General features: G+C 39.3%; 1 protein-coding gene across 5 annotated transcripts; it reads right to left on the bottom strand.

Moving 5' to 3' along the window:
- Positions 1-25,517, bottom strand: MYBL1 (MYB proto-oncogene like 1). Of its 5 annotated transcripts, none has more exons than XM_015282736.3 (16): positions 24,918-25,517; positions 21,567-21,672; positions 21,372-21,443; positions 18,421-18,513; positions 17,147-17,367; positions 15,302-15,491; positions 15,006-15,080; positions 13,372-13,473; positions 11,965-12,198; positions 11,280-11,648; positions 10,706-10,848; positions 10,172-10,286; positions 8,374-8,490; positions 8,183-8,287; positions 4,095-4,274; positions 1-2,663 (listed from the first exon to the last, which is right to left on the bottom strand). In XM_015282736.3, exons 1-16 carry the CDS (start codon positions 25,115-25,117, stop codon positions 2,535-2,537), a joined length of 2,451 nt encoding a protein of 816 aa, XP_015138222.2. In that variant the 5' UTR covers positions 25,118-25,517; the 3' UTR covers positions 1-2,534. The 5 variants fall into 5 exon arrangements, with proteins under 5 accessions (XP_015138222.2, XP_025002827.2, XP_046775020.1 ...); XM_025147059.3 differs by having other exon boundaries at positions 10,172-10,280; positions 13,372-13,476; XM_046919064.1 differs by having other exon boundaries at positions 13,372-13,476.
- Positions 25,518-25,614: the final 97 nt, after the last annotated feature.

Genomic DNA, 25,614 nt, shown 5'->3' on the forward strand with positions numbered 1-25,614 from the left:
TGGTATGTAGATGCTTTATTTCTGACATTAATATGGTCTGCATTGTATGTGAGATTCTCTTACATAAAAGTTTGTTGTACAACAAAAACTAAGATAAACAAGGTGTTTGTTGTACATTATGTCAAACCTTAAAACAAACAAAAAAATGGAGTAATATGTATTTAGTTTTCATGCAAGTTTGGCTGCTGCATGTGGTCTACTTATAAACTGAAAGAAATGCAAATGCACACAACATTCAAAAAATAATAAAAGATGCCTGACATCAAAGATTAAAACCTTCTTGCTAAAGAAACAAAATAGGAGTTAACTAGATGATTCAACCAATACCAAACCAAATTAATATTACTTATAATAAATCTATGCTTAAACTGAGAATTGGGAGCTTTTATGATACCATTTCTACTGAAATATATCACCCAAATTCTGGATATTCATTCTCTCTAAAGAAGTTATTTAATCCTTGGCGAATTAAATGTGGTCTCCAGCATGAAATGTTTTTGTTACATCCATTGTGGTAATGTACAACTAAATCTAGTACTGCCAAGAATTCCAATTCCCTCCTCTTGGATCTCATCGGTGAGGAGTAATCTTGGCACGATGGATCTTTTCCAATCCCATTAGTTATAGGATTCCCATCCTTCCTCCTCCTCAAAATTTTGGTCTGAATTAAAAACTGCTAAAAATGTTTATGCCTACTACTATCATAGCTAGGTGAATATTTAATATTTAAAATAAAATAAAAAACTCTTAAAAATAAGGATTGTATAAGCTCTGAGATGTTTAAAAAACTTAAGTAACCAATTACTTTCTTTGTGTCAACTCATCATGTGTTAAAATTGCCCACCAATAAAATTATTCTCTACCATCTTTGATATTAAAATGATAGGAATATTTTCCACGCCCTGCATAGTACTGGTTGATCTCATAAAGTTAACTAGAGAACCTGACATCATTTTTGTAATTTTACGTACAGTGCATATGATGCTCGCTCTTTCCATCTCTCATAGCAGCAAGCCGATTCTGCCACCATCTGTAGCAGCACACCCGGGAGTGGAGAGGAAGAGTGTTTGAATCATAAATAGCTAAAACTACAGTGTACAATTCTATTTACCTGTCAGTATTTGTTGATAACACACCATTGCCATTTGCTAGAAATTAACTACATAAAAATGTCTACAACAAAACCAACTGAAAACATTCCTTCAAAAAGAAAAAGACAAAATAAGTGCAAATACCTAAAATAGGCAACTAAAGCAACTGTTGTGACCTGTATACCTTTAAATAAGGACCAAGATTTTCATAAATAAAAGAACGTTCTTTGCTCTTCAAACGTTTAGGAAGTATATAATGGTCAAACTTAAGTGCAGATGCAACTGTTCTGAGATCCAAGGTGCCAAGTTTCTTTAAAATAATAATAATAATAATAATAATAAGGTATAAAATGCATTAGTTTTTAGTTCCTATGCAGGACAAAGTACTTCTGGGTCACATATAGGACCCTAGCCTTCTTTTCTAAATACATTAAAACAAGGTATGGAAAGAGTTGATGTGTATCGCAGGTATACCTTGTAACTATTTTGTACACCAACATGATTTAAGGGGTATAGTGCAAACTTTATATAGATGTAACATACAGTATAGATTTGTACACTTCAGCTCTGTCATTCTTCTGCTATACCATACTTTAAGGTTAAAGGTTTAAACTTGTCCTTTTTTCGTTTCAGCTGTTTTAACAGGAAACAACGTTGGCTTCTAGACAACCTGCGTACATATAAATATCTACATTTAAGCTTTAAAATGAAAATAAATTATAAAAAGACTCCTTTCCAATTTACAGATTTTTCCCTGTTACTACACACTGTACAATACATTCAACAATCATCTCATTTTGAGATTTATGAAGAAAATACTGATGCTTTACACTAAAACCTAATTCACCCCTCTCTGCCTACTTCTAGTACCATTCGCAAATAAATATATTTAACACTGTAGTTAATTTCACTGTTTTGCAGCATACCAAAAAATTAGTAGTGCAACTTTCTATCCTTCCTTTATACACCTCCCCATTGTGTTTCTTTACATACTAGGAAAATGCTACATAAGCAAAAGCACATTCAGTCGTGTATGTTGTTCATTCAGAGACCATTAACAATCTATGAACCTACTCTATACACTAGCAGAAAAAAAGCAATGCAAGTCAAAAAAATAAATATGAAAAATAGGCCTAGAAACTGTATGTTCAGTATGTGCTGCAATGCTCTTTGCTGTTCTTTATAGTATTTAAGAGTGTTACTTTTTTAATATTTAAGAAATGCATTGCAGAACCGTTTGTACTATCACTTCAGAGAGAACACAGGGGTTACGTGTCCATTCTTTGTCAGTCAAGAGAAGAAAGGAAGCTTTAAGGTAGCCTGAAGGTTTCCCTTAGCAGACTGCCTCAAAGTAAAGACTTAATTCACAAGTATTGTGCTGGCATCCCCTTCAACACTGAGTCCATTTCAATAGAAAGAGATGGTTGTCAGTTGCAGTGACCATCACAGTATCAGAGCCCTTGAAGTGTTACTGGTAGCTGTGTATGCGTTCAGATATCTTCTTGCTTGTTCAGTCATGATAAGCTGGTCTTCTGTTTTTCCATAAACAACAGCTTCCCATTCATAATTTGGCTGCATAAAACAAAATTCAGTTTAAAAGATTCTTCTTCTAACAAAAATATTTCTTCCTTAAAATTAAGCAAATCTCATGTAGCCTTCTAGAGTAGTAATAAATTATGAAATTCCAGCAATACAGTATTTTACTGGGAAGGATTTTGTTCTGCAAGACAATACCTAAAAGTTTTGATAAAGCTCCTTCGTCCTCCCATAAATCCACCTCACCAGCAGTGCATCTGTGTTATATTTTCAAGCTATAGCATACAAAAAAAATTGCTCTTAAAAACCGATTAGTTCAGCAATTGAAACACAAAAGGGTAGTTAATTAAGTTGTCTTTTTTGATATATTCTCCTTTAGATATGCTAAGCTCAACAAGAACCAGAAAGTATTATTGACAGCTGTCTGGGTGACATCAAGGAAGGCAAAAGAGTTTGGCAGCTGAAAAAAATACTGTAAAGGACTTAACTGAACCAAACTGACAGCTGTGCAAGAACAGCCAGACATGGTAAAGGCATTAGAAGCAAAAATAATGAATGGAAGAGCCCCTTGTCCTGCTTATTCCAGGAAGCAAATCCTGCACCTTTACATGAGTCACTCAATCTCAAACTGATTTGTAGTAGCTCCAAATCAGAACTGACACTAGCAGACTGTAGCATAAGGAAGAATACAAGATTCTCATTCGTGCAGGAGGGAAAAAAACTCATCGAAAATCACAGAGAAAATCAGCCATTTGAATTTCCATATTAATTTAGCATAACTTGATTCATGGAAGGCCCCCGTGATTAGAAGAACTAGTAAAGTGAATTTCCCCAGGGAAGGAAGGAAAAGGGAAAGATGGTTCAATGAGAATACCGGTGAGTACAGTATGACTGAGTCCTCTTTCAAGCATTCTGAAGTGCATAGTTCTCAGCCAGGCAGATGCACTGACCTTTAGTACAATTCACAGCATTTAATAATTCTTTCTTGGAATAGCACAGTTATGTGACATTTATTCTTTCTTATCATTAAAAAGGATCAGAAAATAATATCGCTGTCTTTGTACTTAAAAACACATCATTGTTATAATGGTTAAGTGAAAAATGGAAGATAGGCGCCAAGTGCTCTGTCTTCCTATTCATTTATTAACTTTTAGAATTTATTTAGATAAGGAGATGCTCTGAGAAAACAGAAGAACTCTACATTAACTTCCATGGGACAAAACTATAGGTGCCAAATCAGGTCAAACAAAATCTCTCTCCCCTCCCACCCCCTCTCCCCCCCCACTTTGTGGACATATGACCAACTCATGAAAAATAAGGACAATGGAAACACTGACCAAAATTAGAAAGCTCAATAGAACAGTTCCAGAGAGACATTAGAACAAGACAGAAACAAAACAAAACAAACAAGAAATTGTTAACTAGTTAACCTGCTAACCAAACTAAAGGAATACTTTGAAGCCAGACCTGAAGGGATTTCTCCAGTTTGATGTTTTTTGAAGAACACGCATTCAGTTTCTTCTTAATTACTGCATTTGCTTTGTTTGATGAATTTGTGTCTTGGTTTTCTGATGGCAAGTTACATCTGTTGTCATGTATTTCCAACAATGGTATCATTAATAAAGACGTAGTATACGCATTTTCTGACTATAAATAAAGGATAGGGAACATGAATAGTAATTAGTATTTCATAAAAATGATATTCAGCGGCTGTGGTCAGAGAAGTCAAAATGTAAACAAAGCAAATACTATCAGATAGACCCTAAGGAGAAAGCTGAACAGAAAAGTGATGAACACTATGTAAGGGAGCTGGCTTGGCGTACACTATGATTCATAGTAAATTCTGATGATTAGCACCTAGCGTGATTTCAGCATTACTGAGTAGACAGTTTCTCTATCCCATATGAAGCCATGTTACAGCTAATGATATTTTGTTAAGAGCAAGACTTTATCAAGTGCTAACTACAGAACAATGCTCAAGAAAAAGGCTTGTAATTCAGTTCTAGTTGAACCCTTGTGAAAGTAAGGACAAGGAGATTAGAGTGGAAAAAAAAGACAAACAAAAACCAGCCCACAGAATCATAGAATGGCCTGGGTTGAAAAGGACCACAACGATCATCTAGTTTCAGCCCCCCCCTGCCATGGGTAGGGTTGCCAACCACCAGACCAGGCTGCCTTGAATGCCAGGGATGGGGCATCCACAACCTCCTTGGGCAACCTGTTCCAGTGCGTCACCACCCTGAGTGAAAACCTTCCTCCTAATATCTAACCTAAACCTCCCCTGACTCAGTTTAAAACCGTAATTAGTCCTATCACTATCAATCCATGTAAGCAGCCATTCCCCATCCTGTTTATATGCACCCTTCAAGTACTGGAAGGCCACAATGAGGTCTCCTCAGAGCCTTCTCTTCTCCAAACTAAACAAGCCCAGTTCCCTCAACCTTTCCTCATAGGAGAGGTGCTCCAGCCCTCTGATCATCTTAGTGGCCCTCCTCTGGACCCGCTCCAAGAGCTCTGCATCTTTCTTGTGCTGGTGGCCCCAGGCCTGGATGCAGTACTCCAGATGGGAACTCAGAAGAGCTGAGCAGAGGGGGACAATCACTTCCCCCTCCCTGCTGGCCACCCTCTTTTTAATGCAGCCCAGAACACAGTTGGCCTTCCATGCGCTTGCAGCCCACTGCGGGCTAATTTCCAGCTTCTCATCCACCGGGACCCCCAATTCTTTCTCCACAGGGCTGCTCATAAGGAGTTCTTCACTCAGTCTGTATAAATACCTGGGATTGCCCCAGCCCAAGTGCAACACCTTGCACTTGGCCTTGTTGAACCTCATTAGGTTCTCATGGCCCACATCCCCAGCCTAAGTCCCTCTGGATGGCTTCCTTTCCCTCCAACATATCGACTGCACCGCTCAGGTAGGTGTCATCTGCAAACTTGCTGAGGGTGCACTCAATGCCATTGTCTATACCATTGATAAAGATGTTGAAGAGCACTGGTCCCAAGACTGAGCCTTGGGGGACACCACTTGTGACAAGCCTCCACCCTGACACAGAACTGTTGATCACAACCCTTTGGCTGCATCCAGCCAACCAGTTCTTTATCCATCAAACAGTCCATCCTTCAAATCCACACCTCTCCAATTTAGAGAGAAGGATGTGCTGAGGGACCATGTCAAAGTCTTTGCAGAAATCCAGGTAGATGACATCTGTTGCCTGTCCCTGTCCACCAATGCTCTCATTCCATCACAGAAGGCCACCAGATTGGTCAGGCAAGATCTGCCCTTGGTGAAGCCATGCTGGCTGTCTCAGATCACCTCTTCATTTCGTACATGACTTAGCATGGTAACCAGGAGTATCTGCTCCATGATCTTCCCAGGCACAGAAGTGAGGCTCACCGGCCTGTAGTTCCCCGGGTCTTCCTGTCTCCCTTTCTTAAAAATGGAAGTAATGCTTCCCTTTTTCCAGTCACCAGGGTCTTCACCAGACAGCCATGATTTTTCAAATATGGAGAGTGGATCGGCAACAACATCAGCCATCTCTCTCAGAACCCTAGAATGGATACCATCTGGCCCCATGGACTTGCATACAATGTTTCATGAGGAGGTCTTGGACTTATTCCACTGTTGCAGTGGGACAGAAACCACTCCTCTCACCCACACCTAGAGGTTCAGGGACCTTGGAGACATGGGGGAGCCTGACCACCTGGGAAGACCAAGGCAAAGCACTTATTGAGCACTTCAGCTTTTTCCATATCTGAGGAAGCCACTGCCCTGTCCTCATCTATCAGAGGGGGAACATTCTCCTTGGTCTGTCTCCTCCTGCATGCGTACCTGTAGAACCCCTTCTTGTTATTTTTCACACCCCTTGCCAAGTTCAGCTCTTTCTGTGCCTTGGCTTTCCTAATCCTATCTCTACACATGCAGACAGTGTCCCTACATGCTTCCTAGGCTACACAACCCTGCTTCCACTTTCTGTACATTTCTCCCTTTTCCCTCAGTTTAAGCTGCAGGTCCTTGCTCAGCCATGCCTGTTGCCCACCTCCTCTGCTCAATTTCTTCGGCTGCCATATTAGTATCACGGGAAGAACTGTTTTAAGAACTGAAATAAGCACTGGATTGACCATTCTACATATGAGTTGTATATGCTAATAGAATTTTTGGAAATAAAGAAAAAAAATCCAGCTTTACTACAGCAAAGCAGAAAAGAAGGTACATGGCAATTTTAGAGAATAAAATTAGATGAGAACTGTGGCAAAAGTATTTGTCTGCTTACAAAAACACCCCATTAAAATGTGTTAAATTACCTTTGTGTATTTATTCTACCTTGGGCCTTACTCCTAGCTGACCTCCCCATGGAGGCACAATTTCCACTTCAGACATTTTAAAATCAGATATCACCAGCATCTCTCCTAGAAGACCACTCCTATTGCACCAGCACCTGTCTGTCACTAGTAAGGAAGAAAAGTGATTCCTCCCAATCTGCTGTAGCAATACATAGTGGTGCACCTCATTTTTAGCTTAATAACCTGAGCATAAGTGAAGGACAATACAGCATGCCGTAACAAGACATTGCTAAAAGAACACTGAGTATTTTGTTTCTGTTTTGAACAACTGCAGCTCTGAGCAATGCTCACAAAAAGAGCCATGTTTTTGGGGAAGCAGGGAATTTCCACTAGGTGGCAGAGCACCTAAGACCTAATAGACAAAAACGCTTGTGGTGGAGTCTGAGGCACTTAAGGGAATTTAGAAAATCAGCTACAATAATCAGAAAGGGGTATGTCTTAAGCACATGTTTTTTTAGGTACTTAAACAGATCTTAACACCTGATCAAGATTCATAGACATTTACTCTCAATTAAACACCTGCGTGCATTATTTTAATATTTATATTAGAATAGTTTTCCCACAAACTACAAGACTAAAGATTAAGTTATTCAGTTATTCTATTGGAATAATATTAGGCTTCTTTTTAAAGGAATGCGGGACCAAGGCAGCCTCATATCTGAACTTCTGATGTCTTGATCACTGAGTAAGAGGTATCCAGATTGTTTCAGGAAGAGAAATGACGCCAACTTTATCAACTACTTGGCTGATATTTCTTATTATATTTCCTATAATATATTATATTAAATTGGAAAAAGAAAAACGTGCAAGTAGGTATGCAAGTAGGTATTCTCATATCATGTCTACCAGAATGTCTAGCATGCAAAATACAGCTGTAAACGTCATCTACTTGGTTTAGAGAGCTTCAGTGCGCTGTACGTGCTGAAGTTTACAGTTAACCAGCATGAAAAGCAGCTATGCTACAAAACACTGCTAAACATCCACTCCACTCTGCTAGTCAAAATTTCCTGCTTCTGTGCCCTGAAGGCCTGAAAGGAAGAATTAACCAATGGAGGCCCAATGTTCAAGTACCTCTTAAGTACTCAAAGTAATATTTCAAAATGAAAGTGATTCTAACTTCATAGATTTATGAATCTAACCTCAAACCTAACTCTTTTAGCTGCTACAGTGAAAGACATTCAATTCTACATTCACATTGCACTAATATTAATACCCACCTGCACATCCAAACCACTGTCTTCTGTGAAGAGCTGGGCACCAAGCTCTTCTTTTTCCCATGCATCCAGGACCAGTGATTTTCTGACTTTTTTAGAAGAATTGTGCTGCAATAAATGTTTTACAGAGAAGGATTGTAAAATATTATTTAAAAGCTGTTATTGTCTAGCTGAAATTATTATTATGAAGTTACCTCCTGCTTGCAGCTTTTATACACAGAGTCATCTTCTTCCTTGAGAAATATATCTGTTCCAGTTTCCTCTTTCAAAACTTCCCTAATGTCTTCCTCCAAGAAGGCAAGTGGTTGTGACTAAGTTAATTAAAAATTAGAGGGGAAAATACAGGAAGTCTATTAGCTGCTAGTTTTTACCGCTTTTTACTTTTGCCAAACAAGAGATCTTGCACAACATAGCAGATAAAGGATTTAAACTACTGTTACTAACTAAGGATCAACATTTCAAGGTTATGCGTGTTACTCCATATTATTTCTATCCAGATAAAACACATGCATGCACACAGTGCCTCAAAAAAAAAACAAAACCCACCCAGATAGTTAGTCTTGAAGAAGACATACAAACTATTTGTTCATATTTTTAGCAATAGCTATTCATTGACAAAAGGAATACAAATTCCTTATATATACTTAGCACATACAAACACACATATACACACACACACGTATGGACACAAACATACTAAAAACTGTATTATTGAAGTACGACTCTTGTTAGGAAAGGAATTTATATTAGTCTTAACACAGATCTTTGAATAAGCCATCGATAGTTCTCAGTACAGTACAGAATTTCACAGAAGCCATACAGATGGCTCCTTTGTGTACCAACAGGAGAAGAATTCCCTTAAGCCTTCAAAATTTGATTTTGAACAGGAGGTTAACAGCGGACAGAAACAGTCATGCCAAACCGCTCCATTTGCATAGTGAGAGACTGTGAATCTATAGGGTAACACAGATGGTGCCAAGCCCTGTGGCAAAGTCTGAGCTACCTTCTGTGTTTGCAAAAAAGCAGTCAATATACATTGGCTGGAATTTTTTCAGAACTTGAAAAGCATATGTCTACTGAATTCCAAAAGTTATTATGCATTAACATACCTAAGCTAGGTTAAGAAGGAAGCAAAAATTGGATTACTTGAAAAAAAAAATGTAACATTATTCATAGTCAACCAAAAAAAAGTCTTCGGTCACTGCCAGAAGAATCAAAGGAGTCATGAATTGCTAAATTAAGGTTTTGTTTTTAGGATGAAGAAAATTATAGGCTTCACTCGAGTAAACTCCTAAGAAGGGTAGAACACTTCTAAGCATCTTCCCATCGAAAAGAGCTCAGAACACTACCATGCTGTGGTAAACATCAAGTTTCAGTTCTAACTGTGTTGAAGAACCAAAACCAGAAAACAACTTAGCTCGTACATGATCCAGAAGATCCAAAGATAGCACATTTTTTCAAGTTAAATGTGAATATTGCTTAAAATAAAAGAGTCGTTCACATTCACCCATACCAGATTTGCTGTCAGTAGCTTATCTGACTGGAGAACCCACATCCATTCCCTCTCTCACTTATGACTCTTCTTTTTGAAAACCAGAATGCTAAAGTATTAAAACTAAATTCTCAGACACTGATGTTACCACCTAGTAGGAGGCATGGTTAACAAGGCTACATCAATTTAAATTAACTCACAAACGTAGAAGCAATGTTTTACTCTTTGTCAGTATTCCTAGAAGATTTACAGGTACTGAACACCATTCAAAAAAGGCAATGCCTCCATACTATACTTTAGGTCTACAGTCTGTCCAACATAAAAAATCTGAAATGTTTTATCTACAGTCTAGCAATTCTGTAGGATAGTGCTGAAATTCACTGAAACATTAGCACTGTTAAAAAATGCTTACAAAGATCAATCTCGGGCTTACAACATCTAATAAGTAAGGGAGTATTTACAATTTAAATAACAAGAAAATAAATTATGTCATTACATACCGTAAGTTTGAGAGGGCCATACTTTTTTTCCTGAGCAGCCAAAGCATTTTTAAAGGGAGTTGGTGTCCTTGGTGTTGAACCCAACAGAGATCTTCTAATTGTGGGAGTCCTAAAACTATTAAACATAGAAAACTGTTCACATGTGTTTAAATATTTTACTTTAACAACAGTGATTTCATAAAATGAATCTACAAGACAAACATTTTTAAATACCTTAATTCACACAACAGATATCACCCAGCATTAATCATTAAGTATTACAATCACAATAATATTACCCCAGCTATATAAAAAACTGAAATTAATGTTGTTCTGCATTTTAAAAACAAAAAAAAAATTACATGAGTACAAGTCACTGTTAAGTTAAATAGAAAGCCAATTGCTATCATACAATGCTATCATACAAATGTTTAAGTGTTGAAGTTTCTAAACCTCCTTCATAGTGTGTATATAGGTAGAATAAATTCTCAACATTTAGAAAAAACTTTCTTTTATTTAAGCAACACCAAGAGATGCTTAATGTAATAATCCTACCCTGCATTTTCCTTTTGATCTGTTGGTGTCGTTTCCTTGTGTAGAGGAGTCGTAATAAGAACTTTCTGCCCACAGATCGGTGTTGATGTAAATGCAGGATTTTCAAGGTTAAATTGTTCATTTCCAGAGCAAGTGTTGAAAAACTAAGCAAACAAAGGACAAAAGGATCACTGTATCAAGCACTAAAAATCTGTATGTGTATCAGAAGGGTTTTCACTGAGAAACCCCAATAAACTGTTTTTGATTTATACACCAAGACATTTGCCATACTTATCACCAAAACTTTTAAAATCCCTACTGCTTGTTTATGCTAGACACAATAGGCCTTTATCTACAACTGCTTGCATGAATAAGGGTGATCTGAGCTGCAAGTCCCCCACTCAAATAGAGTCTTCAAAACAAAGGAAATCTGTTATTTTAAAATTTCTTGATAGATCTACCTGAAACACGTTTTAAGAAGTCTTTGGACATATTTGTTTAGGCTGCAATGTACTACTGGGGAAGAAAGTACTTGTAATTTATAACCCAGCCACTGCAGTCTTCCTAGCTTAGCCATATTTAAAAATAAACTCACCTGTGATGGAGAAAATGGTAGTGTTTTCACTGGTGTGTGCTTTAGTGCAACATTGATGGCATCGTTACACAAGCCATCATTCAGTTCATTAACTGGAGATTGCCCAGCACGCAATCTCTTCTTCTTTCTTAGGATAGCAGGCGGAGTGCTGTATTTAGTTAAATTTGGAGTTGTTGGGAAAACCGCCTCTTCCTCACCACTGATGCTACTGTGTTTTTTGCCATCAAGCATGACACTGACATTAAACTGGCACTCTGCAGCCCGTTCATTGTGTTGAATCCGCATTAATTTTAATGGAGCTGGCTTGACAGGAGATGCAACAGCCTCTGAAAGGTCAAAACTGGTGACATCGCTCCAAGCTAAAGGATCCTATGAGGCAAGATACAAAACACTCAAACACTAGCAGGTGTATCTAAGACTATTTCACAACAACTAAGCCAATCTTACAACTTTCTTCCCTCACAGCTTATGTAATGAGAAATTACACTCCCTGTACCTTACACACAATACTAAAACACAAAACGTTTTAAAGCAAGCAGTAAAACAAATCACTCAGTATGAGTGAAACTACAGCCAAGTGCAATATAAGGTAATTTCAAAAAATATTTTATACTAATTAAGCTCTGATGTCCCTAAATAACTTTTTTGTTTTCTTTTCTCAAAAATAGCATGAATACAGACTTACTGATTCAATAAGCTCTAGTGTCTCTGCAAATTCAGGAATGGTTTGTAGAGATGATAACACTGCATTTGCTTCCACTGCCAAATACTTAGTGGGTGAATTCTGCTGAACGGATGTGCCCTGGGTCTCATCCATGCTGTAGAACTCGCTTGTTTGTTCCCCAAGGCTATTTAGTGTATTAGGTACACAGTCTTCCATAACAAAACTTCCAGACCAGCCAGGTAAGCTTCCAGCTTGCTAAAAGGTTTGAAAAAATGTTTTGAGCTTATTCAGCTTAGAAGTTGAGCAAAGTCAATTCTGAAGCAAGTGAGAAAAAGCGTTGAATGTGGAAAGACTAAATATAACTATTAATTTTACTTTTTCAAACGCTAATCATCTGTTCACATTAATGCAGTTAGTATCCTCCTTATTTTAACACACTAAACATTCTCAAATCTTGTCAGATTTTTATCTCAACCTTCACTTATGTCTTATACATTGATAATTAAGGAATGTATTGGAAGCCATCTGTGATGCAAGTTTTCTGTGTTCCTCAACATCACCTTAATATAAAGTCATCTTCACTAAAGAACAAGATACCTTTTCAGATCAGAAACTCTAGAAGATTAAATGCTTCCAGTATGATAAGAGATTTTTAATGAAGATTCTACACTAATAATTTGCTTATCTTCTAAATGGTCACCCTATTTTAGTATATTGCTTAGGGCTCAATAAACAGATTTTACTTTGGACTAAAATCTAGAAGAAAAGTTGATTCTACTATACAAGCAGAACATTGCACCATTTCAAGAGAATGCCAGGAATAGCTCTACCACATAAAAACAGAGGTTCACCTGCAATCTAAATTAGTGATCAGTAAGGTTGATTTTTTTTTTAGGTATCTGATGTTGCTCCCAGCCCTCTGTTCTTGAGGAAATGTCTATCACCTGCAAGCTTCTCACTCTCAATTGAAGTTCATGAAAGTTTTGTACAGTGCAAGTTTATATATCGCTTGACATGTCTAAATAGGGATGTTAAGTACTGCAAACACACGAAAGTTTGACAGAAATATAATAATAATGCATCTTTCACTTTTCTCTGTCAAACAGCTGATTGACACTGCTGATCTACAGAACTGAATTGCAGGGACATGAACAAGCATATGCTAACTTTTGAAAGGGATTAAAATCATGGCTCTTAAATTAGGAACAACTGTCAAATGTTGTTGGTCATGTTTCTGCTACTTTTACAAGTTAGAAAACTGTATTTTGCCTCAATTCAATATATAGACTTTGTTTTACAACTCATCAACGGCTTCCATTTTAAAAGGTCAGATAAAAAAAATACAAATCCAAACATTCATGATTACATTTCTGAAGATTAGTCCCAGTAAAGTCTACTGAAATACTTATAGAAATGTACAGTCCTTACAGATGATAATCGTTTTCTTCTGATTTCATTCTCTGTTGACATGAGCAGCAATTCAAGTTCCTTTATTTTCTTTTCTTTGTCAGGATCATCATCAATAAATGACTGCTGAAAAATTTAAGAAAAAAGCCATTACTATTTTCCACTTTTACTACCCCCCACAGCAAGGATTCCACATTATACTTAAGCTACATTTTTTTTACCAGCGATCTGCTGGAACAAAGCTGTACCAGCTGAATCATATTTGGTAACACAGTACTCATGTGCAAGCAAAACAAGTCCAGAAATTAACAGGAGAAGGATCTGATATTGCACTATACAAGTTACTACTCTAATATGGTTTCTAATCTATAAATGCTAAGTACAGCACTTTTAAACTAAAAGTCACTCCATTCCATATTTCACAGAGGTAACAATATTGGCATCTTTGTAGATGTGTTCGTGTTTTCACGCATTTCCTACAATTTTGAATAATGTCTTTTTCCTTACTGTGTAAGAAAGCATTTCAAGTCAACATTTGCTGATAAAGTTTGTAGGCAATGAGAAACTATCAGAAACGAAAACGTGTTGGAGCTTTGTGCTTGTTTGTTAAGAAAAATATCTTAAGACTTTCCAACATTGCTATAAATAAGCAGTGAGATATATATGCCATGAGATTCAAAACCAGTTAGTCCTCCCTAAACTAGGGAGCAGAAAATATCTTATTTCTTCATAGTACAATCCAGCGTCAGAGGCTACGTGGACCTTTGTTATGATTCGTATTCTTACACTGAGATCAGCAAAGAAAATTCAGTATAAAGCAGGTTAACTGCTCAAAGAAACTTAAGATTATGTATAGAGTCCTGCAGAATGACTTTAACACACCCAGTACAAGTAAAATATTTTTCCCCATTGTCAAAATTATTGTTTTACTAATTTCAAATTCACAAAAACTATTCCAGGAAGTTATATTATAAGCCCAGATCACAGAATAGAAGGGGTTAGAACGGACCTCTGGAGATTATCTAGTCCAATCCATCTGGTCTACAATACATGAACAATTTCAAACACATCTGAAGTAAACCAGCACAACAACGAGCAATAAGATACATTGGTCATTGTTTGGTTTCTCTCTCTGCTTTTATTGCTTGTTTGCTTTTTAAACTTGACAGTTTTTCAGTACTTTGGTATTTAGAATGCTGCAAAACAGCACCTTCAACTGATTCACAAATCTTGTCTTTAAAACTCACAGGAACCAGATAATACTAACAAGTTATAATTTTAACCTAAATATTAGGTAATAACTAGGATTTAAGCCATACTTTTGTCAGAAATGAGCACAACTGTTGTATTAACATACTACATACAGAACTAACTTCTTATGCCCTTTGTTGTCACCTTATAAAGCTCTCCCAAGGAGACAAAAGAGACTAAAGCAAACAAACTCACTTTCAGCACTGGTATTTATAAAGACAGCTCCTTTTTTCCTACCTACAACTACCAATCAAATCAAGTCAGAAGATCTACTTAGAGAGGAACACATATAAATTTAGATGAATGCTAAAGACTTGGAGACAGTTCGGAGTTACACGTTTACTCCTCATTTTACACTATATGTAGTACACTCCCTTCATTTACAATACCCAATAACAATTTACCTGAACTAAGTTGGCAGATGCCGAAGCATGTTCTATACAGCTGTCTTCTGGTGAGGCATACTGGTACACTGGAATCTAAAAGACAGATAATCTTAAATACCCTTTAAAAAGTAGTCTCTAAAATTAGTTCTATTTTATCATACATAAAATACATACTATAGATTAGAAGTCCTAACTTACCATAACAGCACAAAAACATGTAATAGATCTTCACTCTCACAGATGAGTTTCTAGTTCCAAACCAAATATACAATTTGAAACTGGGAAACACTAATTATTCTGAATTTAGAACTTACATGTGTCTGAACAGGGATGTAAAATTGATTCTGAGTGTGCAAGTGTTCCATAGTCACACAAGGTTTTTGCGCAAGTGTGGATGAACCAGTTCTTTCAGAACTAGACTTTGTACCATCTTGTAGATATCCTTCCTGTTCCACCTTTCTTCGCATTGTTGAATTCCAGTGATTTTTAATTGAATTATCAGTCCTAAAATGAAAGCGTACAACAATAACTGGTTTCCGTATTTCAGAACATTTAAAATACAGCATTGTTTGCAGGGTCTGCACACAAGTCAATCCAAGGCCACAAATCCAGAAAGCTCTTGTAACTTTGATTGGAAGATCTATTACCAGTGCATTAGGTATTTTCCAAAGAACTATTAGAAAGCTGCTTTTTCCAAAACTTCCTTCTATTTATTTTTGAGGCCGCAGGATGTTACAAGTAGCAAAAGAGAAGGCTTTGTTTCTGGTAATTATCATAGGTGAGAACCTTGGATATTTGGACCAACTTCTGTCACCAGAACATCTACCCTGTGCTACTGAATTTGCAGAGCTTCAAGCTAAGACACTTGGCCTACTGTCCTACAGTGTGATAAACACTACCCACAGTGCTCTTATCATTCAAACTCATCTTTTCTTAAATGACAGCATGCATTCACAGCTTTAAACTGTGTGTGCAGCTTTGTGGAAGGATGTACCAATGCCTCGTGGTGTCACCTTGTGCAGGGAAAGCAGGCATGGCCAAAGACCAATACCTACTGCCACTCCTTTGGAAAGGAAAGGCCCCACAGCTTGACAAGCATGATGAAATCACTTAATACAAGGCAAAAGTTGAGGATGAATGCATTGGTCTAAAATGCTAGTACCATTACTACTAGCATTAAAGAGGTATGCATAAATAAAACTGGCTTTAAGTCTCATCCTTCCATCCTACACTTGATCTCAGCTGCAAGATGTATTCCTCCGTTTCATCACACTACTGTTAGATTCTTCACCTGTCTCACAGGTCTATCTGTCCATAGCAGTGAGTCACATCTTGGATTTGCTTTCAATGGATGTGACTAAATTAGGAATGCCTCTGTCCTTATAAACTCACCTTCCCTTCCTGAAATTCTATTCAGATTCAATGCATTCCCATTCTACTAAATAATCTCCTGAAATTCGTTATTTCAGTGCTTAATCGAAGTGTAAAAGCTTCTAAACATACATTACAAATGTCTCATTCTCCTAACATAACAGGTGTTGACATTTCCTATGCACAGCTAGAAAGTTACTTCCTGAACACACACACTACATTCAGAGAGAGAAGCATAACATTGAATTATTAACAGTACAGGGCTAAAATTTTATTTCATTAAACTTTTTATACACTGAAATCTTGTTTTCTACAAGCACGTAAGTTGGCAATCACACTTGAAAGATAAGAACAATCCATAAAACTCATTTTTAACTTGGAGACTATAGAGTGATCAGCAAGCTTCGTACCACACAAAATCTTAAGGAAAAAGACTTTGATATTGAGTCGTAAGGATGTTAAGGCATTCTTCCACTGTTACCTGCAGGTACTCTCTTCAGCTCTGCAAAAGCTTTTTTGGTTTTTTGAAATTAGAAGAATTATAAGGAGTCAGGAGGATTTTGAAAGAACCCTCCAGGGTGCCAGAAGTCCTTCCCTGATTTTCTGGCTTTTTAAGAATACATAATCATATGCAAAAATCTTCAACGATACAGATTTCACTGTTTATCAAGATAGAGATGTAACAGGTTTCAGCAGATCAACTCTGACCAGCAAATCACATTGAAAAGAAGTTTGTAATGACTGCTTTCCATATAGCAATAGCTAACATAAATAGAGTTGAAAAGCACCTTCCAGGAAGCAGCTTTGCTATTTCAGCCCATCGGTTTCCCAAACGCTTGTGAGCTTCATAGATTACTCTGTCTTCTTCTTCTGTCCATGAAGACTTTTTTACCTCAGGGTTGAGATGGTTATGCCATCTCTCTCTGCACTGCTTGCCTATTCTTCCTTTCAGGTGTTTTGCAATTAGAGACCAGCGCTTTGGACCATATTTTTGAACTAATTCAATAACCTGGAACACAGATGGAAGTATGTTATAATTTCAAATCCTAACTTTTCCTATTCCCCCCCTCCCCCCCCCCCCAAAAAAAAGAGAACATAGGTGAAGTCCCATTTTGGAAAAGGATTATAATAGTCAATTTGATAAGACATAAGGCCTAAGGAAGTAGACAGGTTTAATTTTTTTTAATTATTTATTAACTGCAAATTCACTGGGTTTAAAATTTAAGTGCATGAATTGCAAGTGCATCCTACTGATGAAAGCAAATGTTTGGAAGCTACAGAATTCCTATCATCCATTGCATAAACTGATATTGGGAAAATTGAAAAAGGAAGCTGTGAAGATGTCTGATTCAATCTTTTTCAAAAGCTTCAGCATGAAAAAAGAAAAAAAATTTCACTCCCAACCCATTTCTACAACCTTTTGGTTGCGCTGCTTGGTTTTAAAATATATTTGAAATTTTTCCTTAAAAAGACTGATGAAAACTGTTAAATAATGGATTAGGCAGGTCATATTCAGAATTTAACAAATACTAGTTTTAAACAGTGGGAATAAGAGGTCAATTTAGAATACAGTATGTGAAAGCTGAAAGTGAATCTCCCTAAGGGGAGCCTAGGTTTTGCAGGCAAGAAGCTGTGGTGTAGATTAACAGAAGTGTGGAAAAGGAATCCAACACACCATTATTAGCTCCTTTAATAGCAGAGCATGAAATAATTTCCCTCAGCCCCCATCCCTTTAAGTCCAGTGGGTTTGAGAAACAGAAGATGTAAATGACATCTTTGATGCCATAGAGAGATCTCTTCTGCACAGTGAGCTAGAGTTCAGCTAGCAATCTGAGCTAAGGGAAACTAAACACTTAAGTAGACCAGACACTCCATCTGCTAAGAGCAGCTGCATTTTTCTTCCTTCACAAACAGCGTAGTGCAATGAAGTTCAGTATGTCACATGATGTACGAGACATCACGTGTGGCGTTGAAGCCTAAGAAAGAGGTAGACACTCCTAGCAGCCATATGTTAATTTTATTACAGTAAAAAAAAAGTACAGTATCAATTAGTTCTCATTACCCTCTGATCTTCTTCTTTAGTCCAAGGACCTTTAATCAATTCTGGGTTTAGTACCTTCTGCCATCGATGCTGGCACTGAAAATCTGAACGATTCTGAAATAGAAGACCAATGTTGGCCAACTTTTAAATAGCGCATAAGACAATAAACATTAGTTAGCCAGAATTCTAAGCTTATTTCAAATTAAATAAAAATCTGGATATGTTTTATTTTTTAAAGTTCTCCCTTATTTTTTCTTCCTTGCAAGAACACTTCTGGAAAAAAAAGAATAAAAAAACAACTTTGTGTAAAGTTCTAATCTGATTATAATGGTCTTATTTGTTAATCGAGTTAACAACTTAATTTCCTCTACAGAAAAGCTTTGTTGTTATTTCATCCTCATTACTTGACACCCTTTCTGAACTTTAAGCAATTTACATGCTTTTGACATTAATGTTTCTTTCCCCATATAGACTACTGATCAAAGAAATACTTTTTCTTTCAATAAAATATTTTCCTAAGTCTCAAATGTATGCATTCACAGTTTTTCACTACAGTTTTAAGGAAAAGAGGTTTATATCAAGTTTAGCTAACACACTAATTAAACAACGTGGCTTTTTCTGATCAGGACAGATGGTGCTTTTTTGTAGCTTCACTAAAGATCTTTTGAAATATTGTTCCCAGTTATGAAAGAGAAGCTTTCACTTCACCTCCTAAAAAGCACCTGTAAGAAAAATTGGGATTACCAGGAGGTTGGCCAGATCCCTAAAAATATATAGATAAGAGCCTGATCGAGTACAATATAGTAGCATGCCTTTTATGATGCTAGACACAGTAATTTGCTGTCTTTCGTGCAAGCTGCTGGATAGCAAGTACTGATTTCAAAGCATTACCATGCTAACAAAAAGTTAAACAAGAGGCAGTGTGCAAGACCACAAAAGGCACCATTACATCTAAAATTACCATAATAATTTCAAGTTAATCACAAATAGACATTGTGGGTTTAAAAGCACAGTGGAATTAATTATTATAAACACATCATTTGCCAGCAAATATGAGCTGTAAAAGATAAGCTTTCAGTAGATGCTAGTTGTTCCCTTTTTCAGTGGGAGAAAAAAAAAATGAAGTTGGAGCCTTGTAGTATTCTTACCTTCAATTTCTGAAATCATGACATTTGGAGTAGAGAAGCAAGACATATGGTGAGATAAAACAAAGTCATTTCAGGTTGTCTGCTTTAGCCACAGTAAATTGAGGGAGAACAAACACAGGTTGCATTTTCTCCCCCTTGAGAGTCACCTTTCAACATTCTTCACTTTTTTGGGGCAGAACAGAAGGGAAGGTTTATTTGTGCCCAGACCAAAAATGAAATAGTTCTAAAAACACACTGGTAACTCAGTTGGTCTTCCTAGCAAAAGAGCAGCAGTAACAAAGTGCTACTCATGCCAATCCCTATTATTTGGCTTTGTAATTTGAAGACAGCAAGAGGCTGCCCAGAGAGGCTGTGGAGTCTCCATCCATGGAGATATTTAAGACCTGACTGGATGCAGTCAGTCCAGGCTGGCTGCCCAAGACCTGCCCCAGCTGACTGTGCTTGAGCAGGGGACTCAGACTGGGTGATCCAACCTCAGTAGTTCTGTTATGGGCAGCAAGATCCTCTGTGTATGTTTCCCATGATAGCTGGGGAACCTTTTTTCAGCCTCACTTGGGCACAGCTGAACAACACCCTTCTGTCTCAAGAAGCATTTGTTTTCAGATGCAAAACTTTTTATTTAACATTTTGATTTCATAAATGCAACTCCATGCTGCACTTGTAGATCAGTATAAAAAAAAACGGTGTCAGTGTTTGGTATTATCAGTCTTCTGCCATTCACTCATTTTGCTGTTTTTTTTTTTTTTGTAGCAGACATTGTACATGTAAGAGCTAATGAATTACTTATATGCTTCTTAAATTTATAAGGCTTAAGTTTATAAACTTATAAGCGCAAGATCTTTGCCATCTGAGAAAAATAGTCTGTAGAAACAGATTGCATAAGTACTATGAGAACAAAGAAGTGTTACAGTATTTTGAGTTCAAGTTTACTTTTACCTATTCACACTGGAATTTCATGCAACCGTATCATCCCACTCAATATTACAGGAACCAAAACCAGGGTTTTAATTTTCAGATTTCTACCACTTGAATACTCTGTACCACTCCTTGGTAGTGATTTCAACCTTCATAAATTCTAACCATGTTTTTATATTATGTATTTCTACAACATTTTATCAGAACAGAAAGAACCATCGTCCGTTTTGTTGCAAGCTTTTTCTACCAGTGCAGCTCATACAGCTGATGAGTCATTTAGCAATTGAATTGACAGCTCCTTTATTCATTCCGGTTGACTACCAGAACAGAACATTTAAGAAATTATAATAGTAAACTTCCAAGAAACCTGCTAAGGTTCCATTAGTAGCAACTGAAGATATCATTGAGTGGAGAGATTTATGTTTAATAGGGAAGCTGACATCCCTGTAGCAACAGCAACAAAAAATAAAAACAGAAACATACAAATACCATTTGCTAAAGTGCTAGGGAATCAATCCTGCTCCTTTGAAGCAATCTCTCAGGTGCAATCCACTTTCCTACCTGCTTCACAAGCAAATAGTGAACTGCAGATGCAATCACCAGAAGGGAAACAACCCATGGAAAATTAGAATATATTCTATAATGAAAGCGAATACCAAGTGTGGATTTAAATGAAAAAAATATATACTATTTTAAACTGATGACTTAAGTCATTTCAGTTCATCATTCAAGTCTATCTAAGCCTCAAGTTTCCTGATGTCTGAGCTAGAATTCAAGTCCAAATTACAACCACCCTTCAAAACATATACACTAGGCTTTTCTGGTTTGTTTCACCTCAACTCCAAACTAAACATGATCAAAGTAAACAAGATCAGAAGGGAACTTAAGTGAAACAAAATTTTAACTTACTTGTAGATGACTAGCAATGAAAGCCCAATCGTCTGTACCATTTTGTTCCACCAGCTTCTTTAGCTTTTCATCCTGTTAAGACAATCTCAGCCAATTAGTATTGGGATAGCTTATAATACTTAAGAATAACACATTTCAATATCCAGCCAATATCCAACAGGAAGGAAATGCATGCATGTATGAAAAAAAAATCACCTCATCACGTGTCCATTTCACCCTGTTACATATCTTCTTCAAGCTTCTTTGCTGTGAGATTTCGTAGTCATGATCTGCATATTGAAAGTCATCATCTTCTTCGCTGCTGAGTACAAGAGAGTGAAGAAGTTGGAAAGAGACAACTCTAATTTATTCTAACTACTTGTAGTTCTCTCCAAAATCATTACATATCCTAATATAACATGTGAAGTTCTCACGAACATAAGACCTGCCTCTAGTAGCAACTTCATCATCACTATGTCAAAGGAACAGACTCAGTTTGAATTTCCAGGCCATACACCAGGATACAGACATAATTCATTCCAAGTGAAGATGCAAGTTTAAAACAAAAGCTGTTAAGATTATCTTTTTGTAACACGTTTGTGAATCTTTATTTAAAATAAAATAAAAAAAACAGAAAATGAAAAGGATCACTAGTTTGAGAAGATCCATTCATGTTCCACCACCGTAATTCCTGCAACAAACACAACAAGGACACCAAAGAATCCAGTATCAGCCCGAGTTTTTAAGTGGTCTCCTGCCTCGAGTATCGCCTCAGTGTTACAGATAAAAATCACAGCTCTGAAGACAGAAACACTGCAGCAAGCAATCAGCACAGTATAAGCGCTGACCCTCTGGGGTAAGAGTCAAAGGGGCGGGAAACCAGGTAACGTTCGCAGCTCCATGTAGGTCATACTCCATCTACTGGAGAAATCCATACTTCACAGCCTTGATAAACAAAGCCTTTCAAATAGGAAGCACAGGGAAACGCTTCATGGAAACACCGCTCAAACTTACACGTCAGTGATTCATGCTAGACAGCACAGATTTCAACAAGTGAGGAAACCTAGGCCAAGCAGCAGGAAGGGCAGCTCCTCCGCGTTACTTACAGCAAAGACACAGTGGAGACTCACCTCAAGTTACACAGACTCAATGATAGTGAGTTTCACACCGCTTTTTAAAGTTTCACCCATTTTGTTATCAATATAAAGCATAATATCACAAGTTCAGAACTAAATTTATCTTCTCAGTCGAGAAATGTATTATTCCCCTCCCCCCCCCCCCCAAAGATAAATAAGGCCCTTCTCAGAAATGAAACAAACCTATGCTGGTGTCCTAAGAACTATTAGATGGCAGAGCTCTGAATTAATTTCTAGAACCCACAGTTCACCCACACAGCCCATAGACCAGCCAAGTGTGTCTGTCAGTTATTTCACATGAAGCGAATACCTTCTCTGCGGCTACCGCGAGCACACAGCCATTTCAGAAGAGCACTGCTTACCTGAAAGCATTACTACAGGATAGGACGTGCCCAACTCCTGCAAAGCCAGAGCACTCAACGAGGCTTCTACATCCTACACTGTATCCTTCGGGAGGACTCTCCCTACTTAACATGGCGAGGCAAGTTCTAGTAAACTTTGTGCAGACAATAAAACACAAGACAGTTAGCTTGTCTAAAGGCTAATATCCTTATTCACACCTCTTGAATAAAAAGCTGGAAGTCTATTTTAAAAAAAGAATGACTGTAAGAGTTTTCCATTATTATCTTAGGACTTAAGAAAACAGGGTTTAGGAACACAAGCAACAAGATCTTCCTCTCATCCTCTTTCTTTTTTGCCTCTTTCCCACAGCTCTTGACCAACTTCAGGAGCATATCTTGGTATTATAACCCTATTTCATACCGAGTACACCATACAATCTACTTATAAACAAAGATTTGGCCTTGCAGTTCAGCCCACTGTCAACAGCACCTCCCTGCTCAGCCACTGTGCAACAGCCAGATTCAAGAACCGAGTCTCAGGTTATGTGAAAAGCCATGCAGATTTAAGAATAATCAAAATATAACAATAAAAAAAAATAATGGAGCTGGAGGTAGCTGGAAGCCTTGCACCCACAGTTCTGGAGCCAGGGCACTCTGCAGGCAGTGAGCTCACCTACACCTGGCTCAGCACAGGGAACTGCTGCATCATTGGTCTTGTGCTGAGTGGGACACAGGACTATAAAACCGACAGACAGACGTTTGGGACTGCTGTGATTCCCACTGGGAACAAATGATTTTTCAAAGATGTTAGATCGTTCACCTGGCAACTCACAGCAGCTGTGAAAGTGGACTTAAACACGGCACGGGTAGAACACAGCCACCAGGTTCCATCAAATGAGTAACTGGAACAATGAAGCGTCCCATGAGCTACGTGCAGGCCGCCTTTAAGCATCTCTTACCTTGAGCCTTCCTTTATTTGGTAATTCTTAGTTGAAAAAAAAAACCAATAAAAATACTTCCCAAGGCAAAAAAGAAAAAAAAAAAAGAACCAACCAAAGAACCAATTGTAGCTTAAGAGAATTAAACTTCATTCCACTCAGTGCAAAAAGATTATCGTTTCTTTTCACACCACACTTCAGCTAATGACCTTGAAATCAACTTATGGGAACTCTGAACTACACTGGTTTAGTCTGGGCTTTATCATCACCATTCACTGCCACAGCGCTCTTCTGGAGCTACAGATCTCTAGCCAGAGGCTCCTCTGCTACCACAGCTAGCTCTATTTTCTGTTGTGACATCAAAGCCCTTCATGCTCCTGACAGAGAGTACGAGCTGAAGCTTCGTAAAGATGAAACTACAGTTAGCAGGAGCGCAGCTGAAGGCATCTCGTTACAGAACACACGCTACAAGCAACAAAAACACTCCCCGAGCTGACTCCTGCAGACCCGAGACTCTGCCAGCAAAGCCTTCAGCGTACCATTGCTCCAAAGTATCGCTTTCTGGTTTAGCTGCGGTTTTTCAGAAGAAAACTATCAGCTGCCAAAGAAACTATCGGCGACTTCGAGAACGGCACCAGCTCCATGGGAGCGCCGCAGCAGCCCCGGGTAGCGCACAAACTGTCGCTGCTCACTGAGCATCCTTTCCTTTCCCGGTCCTCGTTCTCCTTTCACGTCGTGTTATCACTTTTTCAAAAAGCGATTTTCTATTTAGCACAATAGGAGCAATAAGGTACTTTTGCCAGACCCACGTTTGAATTCAAAGTGAAGACACACCCATCTCCATATCAGTAAACAACAAACGTATCGGAGCCATCTGCGGCCGCTGCCGAAGCCCCCGAGGAAAGCTCTCCCCCAGGAAGGCTTCGGGCGGCGAAAAAGCACCCGAGGGCTCTTTCTGCTCCAGCAGAAGGGGATACCCGAAGGGGGAGCGCCCAGGCCGGCTGTGCGAAGGGGTATGGGGGGGGGAATGGAGGGGGGGCAGGCGGGGGGCACCTGCGCGGGGAGGGGGGCGGCACCCGGCACGGGGAGGGAGGGGGGGAGGCGGGGACGGCTGATGGCAGCGCTCTGGGCCGGGCGGCGCTGCGCACTCACCTGCGCGGTCTCTTGGCCATCCTCGGGTCGCAGCATAGGGGGGGCCGCCAGGGCAGCGGAGCTCCCCAGCCCCCGCCCGAGCTCCCCGCCCCGCAGCCGCCGAGCTCGGGCCGGGCGGGGGGAGGAGAGGGGCAGCGGCGGCCGAAGGAGGCTTCGCGTTCCTGGGACGATTCCCTCCCGCCCGCGGAACTCCGCGGCATCCGCAGCGCGCTGCCGGCCGCCCTCAGCCCCGGCCCGGCCCGGCCGCGTCAGGCATGGCTCAGCCGGGCCCTGCCCGCAAGGACGGGGCGCGCAGCGGCCCCTCTCCCGCCCGCCGCCCGCCGCCCCCCTCCTGTCAGAGCCGCCGCGGGCTCCGGCGGCGCCTTCCCGCCCCGAGCCGCCGCCCGGTCTCTCTTCGCCTCACCCCGCCCTGCCCTGACCCGCCCGGCCCGCCCGCCGCCGCCAGTCACCCCCCCCCGCGGCCCCGGCTGCGCCGCCACCGCCACCCTCGCGGCGGGCTCGGTCGGTGCTGCCGAATCTCGCGCCCAGCCTCCTTCCCGAGCCACCGTTTGAATCTGCGCAGGCGGACTGCCGCCCCATTGGCTGCCGCCGCCGCACGCGACACGGGCGCGGGCGGGGCCAGGGGGAGGCGGGGCCGCGCGAATCCTCGCGCCAGCCCGAGGCGCGGGTGGGGGGGGAGGGGGGGGAAGGAGGAGTG

Source organism: Gallus gallus, chromosome 2, assembly GCF_016699485.2.
Source record: "Gallus gallus isolate bGalGal1 chromosome 2, bGalGal1.mat.broiler.GRCg7b, whole genome shotgun sequence".
Taxonomy (NCBI): Eukaryota; Metazoa; Chordata; class Aves; order Galliformes; family Phasianidae; genus Gallus; species Gallus gallus.